This window comes from Canis lupus, chromosome 22, assembly GCF_048164855.1.
Source record: "Canis lupus baileyi chromosome 22, mCanLup2.hap1, whole genome shotgun sequence".
Classification (NCBI taxonomy): Eukaryota; Metazoa; Chordata; class Mammalia; order Carnivora; family Canidae; genus Canis; species Canis lupus.
In genome coordinates, this window is record NC_132859.1 from 44719489 (window position 1) to 44731609 (window position 12121).

The 12121-nt window shown below is 53.3% G+C and overlaps 1 protein-coding gene across 14 annotated transcripts in view; it reads right to left on the reverse strand.

The window, feature by feature from the left end:
- DLEC1 (DLEC1 cilia and flagella associated protein) overlaps positions 1-12121 on the reverse strand; it is a 75524-nt gene that overhangs the window by 3443 nt on the left and 59960 nt on the right. For 11 of the 14 annotated variants that reach the window (XM_072793345.1, XM_072793338.1, XM_072793341.1 and 8 more), the window contains 12 exons: positions 8324-8477; positions 7599-7709; positions 6585-6715; positions 5918-6109; positions 4923-4993; positions 4321-4472; positions 3587-3705; positions 3065-3135; positions 785-990; positions 587-691; positions 374-499; positions 175-269 (listed from right to left, as the gene is read on the reverse strand). In XM_072793345.1, the coding sequence (XP_072649446.1) occupies positions 175-269; positions 374-499; positions 587-691; positions 785-990; positions 3065-3135; positions 3587-3705; positions 4321-4472; positions 4923-4993; positions 5918-6109; positions 6585-6715; positions 7599-7709; positions 8324-8477 (1533 nt within the window). The remainder of the gene's footprint in view (positions 1-174; positions 270-373; positions 500-586; positions 692-784; positions 991-3064; positions 3136-3586; positions 3706-4320; positions 4473-4922; positions 4994-5917; positions 6110-6584; positions 6716-7598; positions 7710-8323; positions 8478-12121) is intronic. The other 3 variants (XM_072793335.1, XM_072793332.1, XM_072793337.1) reach the window with 2 other exon arrangements.

Here is a 12121-nt window from a genome sequence, read left to right on the forward strand (position 1 = left end):
CAATGAGCATGCCTGGGCCCCGAGGGCCTCCTGGCAGTCCCACTTGGCTCATCTGGCCCTAGCCAGCCTTTGCCTGGGCTCACCTGCTGGCTTCTCCCAGTCCCATCCCAGCCCCAGCCTCCCAGAGCAAAGGTGCTCCCCACAAGGGGGTAACGGGAAGCCCAGGCAACTCACTGTGCGGGCCTCACGTAGCCACACAGGTCCAGCCTCAGGGGTCCTGCGGCAAAGTCCTGCAGGCGATGCCTCCTACCTGGAAGCTCTCGTTCTGCCTGCGGAGCCCAAGCCCCATCACTGGCGGTCCCTGAACTGATGGGGCAGCCCACCACCCAGGAGAGGCAGTGGCTGTCACCCCACTTGGGCCAGGAGGGCTCACCTCGTCATCCAAGCTCATGAAGCCCAGGGCATAGCCGACACACTTCACCTTGTGCAGGACTTCAGGGCCAAGGACCATAGGTGTGTAGGAGATGGAGATGGTGCTGCTGCCCCCCGTGGGGACCACCTGGCACAGACAGCAGCCTCATTACTGCCCCATGCCTACCCGCAGTGGACTCTTGGCAAGGCAGCTCCCAGCCCCGCCCCAACTCACCACCTGCTTGGGGCTGACGCAGTACAGGTGGTCGGCGGGCACCCCATCATGCTCCCGCAGAACAACGGAGATGATCTTCTGCGAGGCTCTGTCACTGCCCTCGGCCTGTCATCAGGGAGTTGCTGAGGCTCACGAGGCTCAGGGCTCACTGGCCCCAACTCAGCAGCCAACCTGCCCTGCCCCTCCATCCCTGCTCACAGACTGGGCAGCTTCATGGCTGGAGTCTGACGTGTTAGAGGGGCTTGAGGACCAGAAGGAACTGCTGCTCTCAGGGGTCTCTGGGCACGAGAGGTCATTCCCAGCTTGGTCCCGCAGTGGGAAAGGTGGCCCATAAAACACCAGCAGCTCCAGCAGCCGGTCCTCTCTGTCTTCCGGAGTGTAGGTTTCCCAGTCCAGGCGGATGTCTGCGGCAGGGTGGTGAGGGCTGAGGTAGGGGCAGGTGAATCGTCCCTGGACACCCCCTCCCTGCAACTCCTGCCGTTGCCTATTCTCCCACACTCAGGGTAGAGGGGGACCTCGCCCCCTCCCTAATGCCACTTCCAGACAATTCTTGAGAAACATCTACAGGTATGCCAGCTGTCTCTATCAGCCCTACCATGTGGATCACAGGAGCAGGCCTTCACATCCAAATGCACCCCTCCCAGTACTTGGGGCTCCCCCTACAGCCACCCCAGGCCCTCTGGCCCCTCTCCGTACCTGTTCCCCTCCATCCATCAGCTCCCACTGCACTCACTTCCTTCCCCAGCTGAGCTAGTCGACCCTATCATATCAACCTCTGTCTTGCCAGGATTCTCCTCTCCCTTTACCCGATCCTACCCACCTGGCAAAACCTAACCTGGAGAGCTGAACCGACCTTGGTCCCACTGTTGTGCCTTCTGTGCTGACACCTACCTTGCCTTCCAGGCACTGGGCTGCTGGCCCAGTTCACCTCCCAAAAGCCCCCAAATCAAGATGGCCCTGAAGTCCCATCCTGACACCCCTTCTGTCAGCAGGCATTTATGCCATCCCCCTTTCCTCCCACCTCTCAGGGGCCAGCCATGCCCCGTTTCCCCTCCCCTAGCTGCTTCCAGTAGCACTGAGGCAAAACCAGGTCTCCCCGCCTTGAACAAGTTTCCCTCTGCCAGACAACATTTCCAGTAGCACTTCTCCCTCCACAGCATGCCTGTAACCCTGTGCACCATCGCCTCCCCCACTGTGCTCTCAGCCACTCCCTAGCTAACATCTGACTTGTGGCTAGCCCTGCGGGAGACCTGGTGAACAGGGGCACACCACTGAACTCGTATTTCTTCAAGTTCTGACCTCGGCACCTGCCTCTTACACCCACCACATCCCCTTCACCAGGGCCACCAGTGACCTCCATCCCCCAAAGTTACATAAAGACACAGAAATAATACATGTGATGAGCCCTGAGGACAGAAGGGAACCACCAAAAGAAAGGAAGGTAGAAGAGAAATTCCGAGTTGAAGGGCAAAGATGAGATTTAGTTCTCAAATGCATCTAAAAACAGCAGCTTAGAAGTGAAACTGCTGGAAACACCAGATTATTCTTTTTAAGCTGTTGTTTTTCAATCTCTACACCCAATGTGGGGCTCAAACTTACAACCCCAAGATCAAGAGGTGCACACTCTGCTAAGCCCACCAGGTGCCCCTGGGGATGCCAGGAGATCATGATACAGCTGATTAGAGGAGAGCAGCGAGTTCCCTGCCCCTTTCCTAACTGCCCAGACCTCAAGGGCCGACGGAGCAGGGTCACAGGCGCGCTAGCACTCCCCCCGCTGCACATTCCTTACAGTCCCCAAGGAGCTTAGAGCCCTACAGGCTGGCTCAGGCCTGGAGGTCCAGTGTCTAGAGGCCTTAAACACTCTTCCACCTCCAGACTGCCAAAGCTCTTACTGTGGCCCCGATACTCTTCCCATACGCTCCCCTAGGCCCCACTGGTCCATCATCCCTCCGGGATGCCCCTCCACAGGGGAGCCTGTGCCCTACACCATGTGATCCTCCAGCAGCTCCCCCTCAGTGCACTCAACCTGTGGGCAGCCCACAGCCCGCATCAGCACAGGAGCCTCTCAGTAGAGACCCCACTGTCCTGCTCCCCCAGCAACTTGCAGAGCACCTGGCTCTAGCTCCGGGAGTGCTGGCCGGAGGGATGAGAATGGGTGGCCCCTGCCAGTGTCTGTCCTTATGCAAAGTGAGCCTGAGAGAACAGAGCATTTGTGACCCCACAGACGGGGGACCCAGGGTTGGCCAAGGGCCAGTCCTGTCCTCATGCATGGAACTAGCTATCTCTGACAACCCCCAACAAGCTGGCTGCTCCCCCCTTGGCCCTCAAGGGCTTCCCTCAGTAACCACAGGCCACCTGGACTCCTGCATCATGGGCCTTTGGGCCATCAGCTTCCTGCAGCCCCATCGTCCCTCCCAGCTTGACCCACCACAGGGCACAATGTGTCAAGAGCCCCAGTCTGTCTCATGAGCCTCTCACCACAGGGGCTGGAGTTATTCAAGCGAAGGACCCGGGTGACTGTGTCTCCTCCGGAGACCTGGGTGCCGAACCTGGAGGCAGGAGACCAGGTTCAGCACCACCACAGCCAGCACACATGTTGCGGGCAGGGCTGCTTGACAGAGGCTAGACGGGCTCAGGCAGGGAGGAGGCCCCCAGTGGTCCATCCTGAAGTCACGAAGACAGGGCAGGAGGCCTTCCCTGTGCAGTGCCTGGTGAGCTATGACCCAGGGCTGCTCGGTACCCTGCTAGCACCCACTCCCCGCACCCCCCACCCCACCCCACCAGCTCTACACCATCACCTACATAGGACAGATCCCAGCGTGTGGTATGTGGGGCCCCAGGCCTGACACTGACCTCAGGCCACACTGACTACTTGCTACTTTTATCCCCCCAAAGATGTGCAGAGAACAGACATGTCCTCTGAGGCCTCGCTCCTCTGGGGCAGCCCTGTCCTGGGGCCAGAGGGTTTCAAGGGTTAGAAGATGAGGCCAGTGGGGTCACCTGATGATAGGCTCCTTCTGCAACTGGTCAGTGGTATAGTAGGTGGTCCTCTGGGAGCTGATGGGGCAGCCTACCACTGCCATATGCACCAGGATGACTGCTGGTGGCAGGTCTCCCACCTACAGATGCACACCAATCCTCTGTCACTCTGGTTCCCTGCTGCCATGGCATTCCCTGGCTCCCTGTCCCCTCCATTTAAGGCTTTCCCTCCTCCAATATGACAATGTACATAGTTCATCCCCCATACTAAACTAGGAACTCCTTGTTGGATCATCTGTTGTGATTTGTCCCTGTATCCTCCACAGTCCAGGGGACCACATGGGAACCCATGCATAGCAGGTGTCTACTTCACATTGAATGAGTGAGGGAAGGACCAATGGGAGAGCGAGGGGATGCGCCAACGGCTAGGTGACAATATAGCTCTGGGAGTCTATTCCTGCTTCTCCGGTCACTGCCCCTCCAAGTCTCAAGTCCTGGCCCCAGGAGACAGCCTATCAGATTCTCTGCCCTCCTCCATGTGCCCAGCCTCATGGGACCCTATGGGAAAAGCCATGGAAGGTTCTGCTCACAAAGACCCCTTCTGCCTGGATCCCTGTGGTTTCTGTGGCTGCAAATGCCTGTCCCAAGCTCAAGAGCCATGTCTCCCAGCTCAGAGAGATTTGAGAGGCTGAGGGCCAGGAGGTGGAGGAGAGAGGGCCAGAGGGCAAGACCAGGCTCAGGCTATCTATTCTTACCGTGCAGATGAGGTTGTCCCAGTACTCGCCCCACATGTTGGCATAGCCTGTGATGTCGATGCTCAGCTGTTGGTGGGCCCCCAGTGTGCCCTGGGAAATGTGGGGAAAGAAGGCAGCTCCTTTCCCATGTGACAACATGCTTTCCATAAAATCTAGGTGATAACCAGAAATGGGGATTCAGGATTCCAGGGCAGGAATGAGGTCCAAACCCTCAGAAGTTAGCAAAGCACCATACGGGACAAGCTGCTGTACAGCCTCTCCTTGGTCTGGCTAGACAGACTCTCCTCCTGGGAACCCAGAATCCAGTAGGCAGCCTCCCTCTGCTCTCAGGGGCCAGGCCCCAGCAGAAGCCCTCCCTTCTGAGCCACTACCCATCCCAAATCAAAACCAGGCCCTGTGCATGGGCTGTATGCCTTAGCCAGGAGATGGCCTCATTCCAAAAAGGGGACGCTGTCAGGCAGAGGGCCATGGCCACCTCAGAGGTCTTGCTAGAGAAGACATTGAAATGGGCTCTGTGGTCAGGGTCCCCTCCCTGCAGCAGGCGGCCCACAACCGGAGAAGGCCCCAGCAAACCTGGCTGTGACCCGCCCTGGGGCTCTTACTCAGCTGCTCTCGCTTGGCCAAGTGTTCTCGAATCCGAGACGTCTTCAGCAGGGCAGGGGGCATGTTGGGGCTTTACCAGACAGGACACAGAAACGGCATCAAGGCATCAGGCTGTTCCTTAGAACTGAGCCACATCTCTCAGCAACTAGCATCCTCCAGGTCCCAGTGGAGGAAGGCGGTTCCGCATGTTCCTCCCAGGGGAGAGGTCAGGTCTATTCACCCCCCTCTCTGGTCTTGGCAACCTGCTACACTCCCATCACTCAAAGCACCCCAGCTACAGGCCACCCTCCAGCCCAGGGATTGCCTTCCATGAAACGCAGAGGGTGCTGGGCTAGGGACCTCTTATCCCCAGGCTCTGTGCCCTGTTGGCCCCAGATAGAAATGCAGCCCAGACTCCTCATCTCTTGCTCAGCCTTCTGCAAAAGGCCATTTCCAGTCTTTCCTGCTGACAACTGCCCAGCATCGAGTGTCCACTCACTCTCCTGGAGTGGGAAAGTTAATGGCTTACAAACCCTGAGTGGTTCCCTGCCACCCACGGCAGTGGTTTTTAAGCTGGGCTCTCCTGCCTTAGTAGACTAAGTGGTGCAGTGTTTGCTATGGTGTGCTGGTAAATTGGCAATTTTTGTGGTGGAAATACTTTCCCCATGGCTGAGTTCTAGATGTAGCTTTGCAGAATGCCTCCCTGCCACATCTCTGGGATGGATCTCCACGCAGCTCCCTCCGCTGCCAGGAGCTTCTCCCTCACGCACTGGCCTGAACACTGCCTCATCTCCCAGAAGCCCTCCCCGTTGCCATGACCCCAGGCTCTCCCAAAGGCCCCCTCAGAGTCTGGGAGGTGGGCAGTGGGGCCGTTTCTCTACATCACTCCATGTGTACTTGTGAAAACACACCTTTAAACAGCCTCTGGCCACCTAAGCCACACATATGCTTAGTAGGGCAAACCCACCTGGCAACTTCCTCCCTGGGAACTGCCTCTGAAAGAAACCAGACTTACAGGCTGGGTTTCTGGTTCAGGCTGTTCTGGGGGCTCCCAAAGTACTCAAACTTGAGGGTGAAAGGCGTCTGTATCGGGGAGTGATTGGTCAGGATGAGCTGGCAGTTCATGCGGGTCCTCAGAGGCACCTTCGAGCCGAAGTCAAGGCGGAGCTCCTCCAGGTGGCCCGGCCACAGCGCTGTGCTGGGAACACTGCCCCGAGCCCAGGGCACGAAGTTAGACACCTCCCTTGGCCCTGCCCAGTGAGCCCACAAGGGGAGGACTGTGAGAGTCGCCTTTATGCTATGCTCCATCCTTAGACTGCCTCCCGTTAAGCTGCCTCCCCACAGACACCACCTCCTTGTCAGCTCATGACGCCAAGAGGGGCCTCAACCACAAACTCTCCCTGCCCAGGGGTGACTGACCTGTCCGCAGGTGCTGGGCCTTGTGTGGGAAAGCCCAAGCCCCCTGCATCTCCTACAGCCTGGACACCATACCTCCAAGTGTGTGGGGAAAGACCACACAGAGGGCAGGGTTTGGGTGGAGAGACCTGCTCCCAGAGAGGTTACTGCGGCCTCTCTCGGCTGTAGGAATCAGCTGGGAATCTCCTGGCTGACAACCACAGTGCAGTGCAGTCCTTTGTATGGTCGTCTCAGCACTCAGGCCCTGGTCCCAGCCCTGGGCTCACCTGCTGTCAGAGCCCTCCATAGAGATGGCAATAGCCACTTGCAGTCCCTGGGGCTTCCCAGAAATGCCCAGAACCAGTGGCTCCTTCATGCCAGACACGGTACAAGGGAGGGCCAGATCACTCAGCTCTTCCTATAAGAAAGCCCACCAGGGGAGCATCACTACATGTAAGTCCCAGGACTGGGTCTCAGATGGTCTAGCATCTGAGCGTAGCACAGGTGGTAGCTGTGGGGCACTCAGCACAAAGGCCTTGACCTCTGTCTAGTCTCGTCTCTGTGGAAGGGCTCCCTAGTCCCTCCAGTGAGCTGCCATCCACAGGTCCAGTCTGACGTCCCACACCCTGGCCCCTTCCTCAGGGTCCCTGGTTGAGTCTGCTCCAAATATCTGTGCACACCCCCATGAAGGTAGACCCCTCAAAGTGGGCCTCTGGAGAAGCTGTGTACTTATTCTACTGAAGCTGTTCTCACAAAAAGCAAGTCCTTCCTGAGTGAGATCTGCTCTGGGCCTGGGGCCTTCTGCCTATCGCCCTAGAGCTCAGACCCAGCTGAGAACAAAGTCTACTGTCTCCAGGTTTGCCAGGGAGAAATGGGACTGGGTCTGCAAGTCTCCCCAAGGAAGAAGTCTCTTATCCCACAAGAACCACAAGCAGATAGCAGCAACCCCCAACCAAGTCCTGATGGCTTTCCTGTGGGCTGTGCCAGGGAGCAGCTGTGCCTTCTTCAGGGAAGGTGGCCACTGGCTAGCCTCTCCCCGTAGCACCCAGCACAGGCCCAGAGGGGAGGGGTAAAGCTGGTGCCGGAGGCTAGACACAACCAGTGAGCACTCAGGCCGGCTCCAGGCTTCCTGACCTTGTATCCCTAGAGAGCAGGCCTAACAGGAATGGGGACCCAAGACCCAAATGCAAGAAATCTCTTGCCCTCTGATAGAGGAGTGGGGTTTGGGGGGACCTCCGTGCTGGTACAGACAGCTACGGGGAGTCTTCTAGTCCCTCAGGCCTCCTCACCACCTTACTCACCTCAGTATGAGCAGTCAGCTCCAGGTTGAGCTGGCGCTCCTCACTGGGACCCAGTGTGCCACGTCGAGGGGAGACCTTTGCTGTGCAGACACTTGCTTGGTGCCCCAGCAGCTGACAGACATATGGGTATGCAGGCCTGTTGTCACATGCCGGGTTCCCAGCATGGACCACGCGGTGCTCAGCACTGGGGCATGCTCTGCCAGAGGCTGGCAGTCTGAGGGCCCGCAGAAGGACCAGAAGGGCTGGGCGCTCACTGGTGGGGGTAATCTACTGGGCCCTTCTCCTCACCTCCCCAACCCTCAGTGGACCTCACACCTGTCAGGAGTTGCCTGTACTGAACAAGCTGCTCTGGGAGGCCTAGGGTTATGGGGAGCAGAAGGCAGCTGCCTCTGATCCCCAGGACATGGCTCCACCTCCCATGGCACACAGAAAAAGCTCCACATCAGCTCTAGCTGGGCTCAAAACAGCTGTGTGGACCAGTCATGGGCTACACCAGTGGGGAGCCCTAGCTGTGTGCACTCCTTCTCGGGAGGAGAAAAGGCAAGGAAAAACCAGATCAGATGTGCTGCTTCTTCAAGGAGCCCAGCATTTCTGAGCATCATGGGGCAAGGGGCAGGCTGTGGGAGAGAGGTGAGCCTCTGTTATGCGGAGCAACAACCCTCTCCACATGGGCCTCTGGTGCTGAGGGCTGTAGACCCAGTGCCCAACAGTGCAGGCTCACTCACCTTGCTCCAGTGGAATCGGGTAGGCAGGAGTGTGCCATTGATGAGTGTAATGGTTGCCTTGGCAGGCACACCAAGGTACAGGTTCCTGACTTCCACATGGCTGCTTTGCAGGTACACATAGGGCTCCTGTACCTCGGCATACACAGGAAGGTAGCTGAAACACAAAGAAATAACAGCTATAGTGATTTGAGAAGAAAAAACAAAACCATCCCTATTTGTAGATGACATTATGTTCTGTGTGGAAAATCCCAAGGAATCTATATTTTAAAAACTCCTTAAAAAACATTTACAACAGGGACACCTGGGTGGCTCAGCGGTTGAGCGCCTGGCTTTGGCCCAGGGCGTGATCCTGGAGTCCTGGGATTGAGTCTCACATCAGGCTTCCTGTATGGAGCCAGCTTCTCTCTCTGCCTGTGTCTCTGCCTCTCTCTCTGTGTCTCTCATGAATAAATAAATGAAATCTTAAAAAAAAAAAAAAAAAACAGTAACAACAACTACAACAACCTCCCACAGCTAATGAATCAGAAAAGTTACAAGGTACAAAATATGAAAACAAATTGCATTTTTAAAAAATTTTATTTATTTATTCATGAGAGGCAGAGAGAGAGAGAGAGAGAGAGAGGCAGAGACACAGGCAGAGGAGAAGCAGGCTCCATGTAGGGATAGGGAGCCTGATGCGGTACTTGATCCCGGGACCCCAGGATCATGCCCTGGGCCAAAGGCAGGCGCTAAACCACTGAGCCACCCACGAATCACATTTTTTATGTTAACAGTGAACCTGTGGATATAGAAGTTAAAAATATAATACTATTTATAATTGCTCAGAAAAACTGAAATACTTAGATATAAATCTAATAAAACCTTTACATGAATTCAGCAAGATTGCAGGATATAAGATCAATAAACAGTTCTATAAACTAGCAATGAATACTCATAAAATGAAAGTAAGAAAATCAGTCCATTTCCAAAAGCATCAAAAAAGATACTTAGGAATAACTTTAAGAAAAGAAGTACAAGGTTTATATACTGAAAATGATAAAAACATCATCAAAAGAAATGAAAACAGACCTAAATAAATGGAAAGAAATTTCATGTTCACAGATAGGAAGACTTAATATGGTTAAGGTGAATATACTCCCCTCATTGACCTACAGATCCAATACACTCCCTAGTAAAATCCCAGCTGTTTGCCACAATTGATAAACTGATCCTAAAACTCATGAAAATTCTAAGGACCCCAAATAGCTGAAACAATTTTGAAAAAGAAAAACAAAGTTGGAGAGTTCATATTTCCTGATTCCAGAACTTACTACAAAGCCAGAGTAATCAAGAAAATGTGGTACTTGCAAAAGAATAATTGTATAGATCAATGGAACAGAATTGACAGCCTATAAATAAACCTTCATGCATATAGTCAATTGATTATTTTGTAAGATTTTATTTTTTAAAGTAATCTCTACACCCAGCATGGGGCTTGAATTTACAACCCTGAGATTGAATCACATGCTCTACTGACTGAGCCAGCCAGGCACCTCTAATTGATTCTGATAATTGATTTTGGCAAGGGTGCCAAGACAAGTCAATGGGTAAAGAACAGTGTTCTTAAAAATGGTGCTGAGGGTCCCCTGGGTGGCTCAGTCCATTGAGCAACTCTTGATTTCAGCTGAGGTCATGATCTCAGGATCCTGGGATTGAGCCCAGTGGGGAGTCTGCTTGACTGCTCACATGCTCACTGCATGTGCTGCTCACATGCTCACTCTCTCTCTCAAATAAATAAATATTTTTTTTTAAATGGTGCTGGAACAACTGGTTTTCTTCATAGAAAAGAATGAAGCTGGATCCCTTTCTCACACCATACACAAAAATTAACTCAAAACAGATCAGAGACCAAACTGTATGAGTCCAGACTACAAAACTCTTAGAAGATCTTTGTGACATGAGATTAAATAATGGTTTTTTTAGGTATAACCTTGAAAGGACAAGATATCAAAGAGAAAAATAAAGTGGACTTCATGGAATTTAAAAAATTTTATGCTTTGCAGTACATCATCAAGGAAGTGAAAAGACAATCCTCAGAATGGGAGAAAGTATTTGAAAAATCAGATGTCTAGTAAGAGATTTATATCTAGAATATATAAAGAACACTTACAACTCCATAATAAAAAAAAAAAGACAACCTTATTTTTAAAAAGTGGGCAAAGATCTTAATGGACAGTTCTCCAAAGAAGACAAACAAATGGCCAATAAGCACATGAAAGATGCATAACATCATTTGTCATCAGGAAATAATAAACCAAATCCTCAATGAAATATCACTTTGCACACACTGGGATGACTACCATTGAAAGATCACAAGGATGTGGATAAGCAGGCCAACAGGGTGGAGAAGGAGAGTGGGTCAGGACTGGCCACTGTTACACTTGCACCATTATATTTTATCACATACCATTTGTGGAAAACTGTACATAAAGAATAAAAGAGGTAAATATAATGCTGTTCTAATGAGAATAAAAAAAAGAAGAATGGATCAGATCAACTGACCAAACAGTACAAACTACTAAAAATCTCTGGCGAAGAAGGCCCTGCAGAGCTCCCCTAACAGAAGGAGGGGCCTCATGGGCAGAAGTGGGCCATAGAGAAAGGGCAGAAGAGTTAACTGGAGGCTGCTCAGAGGTGAGCGTGGCCAGTTCAGGGCCCAACGCCTGAGCCCACTGCACAGCACACTTCACACCGCACCACAACACAGCAACACACCAACACACTAACACGCCAGAAGGCCAAGCTGTGGCACCCCTGCTGAGGAATGTGGGTGTGGGGCTGCCCAGAGGTCAGGGCAGATCCTGCAGTAACACTGGGACTCTCAATTATCACCTAGGGAAAACAACCAGAGAGATCCGCGTCCTTTATCCCTATTTACAAATGATGGAATGCAAAGATTTCAGTAGCTGGCCAGTGGGGGGGTCCTCTACTGTTTGCCTTGGCTGCCTTCCCCAGAAGGGCCCTCCTTCTCCTGGATGCGGGTGGCGGGGTACAGAGGGTGCTCACAGACACACGCACTCCACTCCCCGGGAGAGCAGTGCTCTCCACACCTACACCCACTTCCTCAGGAACTTAGACCGCCAGCTCCTCTCGCCAGTCGGCCTCCTCTCCCACTCCAAGACAGGAACCCGCTGCCAAGGGATTACTGAATGTTGAAGAAAATCTGAAGAGTGAAGAAGCAGCTCAACCAAATCTGAGGAAACAAAAATGAGTTTCCTCGGGGGAATCAGAGATGCTGCTGCGTCCGTCAGACAATGACGGATTCCTATAAAAAGGGAACCATCTGAGAACAAAAAAGCTTAAAATTAAAAAAATATGATTGCCTGGGAGGCTCACTGGTTGAGCATCTGCCTTCCGCTCAGGGTGTGATTTGGGGGTCCTGGGATGAGTCCTGCATTGGGCTCCCTGCAGGGAGCCTGCTTCTCCCTCTGTCTGTGTCTCTGCCTTGCTCTGTGTCTCTCATGAATCAATAAATCAAATCTAAATAATATTAATAAAATAAAAATATGATTGTCAAAAAGGGCAGCCACCAAAGACCAAAGGAGTGCCCTGCAAGGCCCAAGGACATCTCCCTGAAGAAGCAGCACAAATGCCGAGATGGAAAACCTGGGGAAAATGGTGAAACTCCCACAGGACAGATCCAGCAGGCCTGCCCTGGGCCGCGGTGGCCACTGTCATTGTCTGGCCAACCTTCCCACCAGCTGCTTCCGGAGGCAGACCCGCCCCCTGGGCACAGGCAGAGGGGAGGGCGGCACGTGA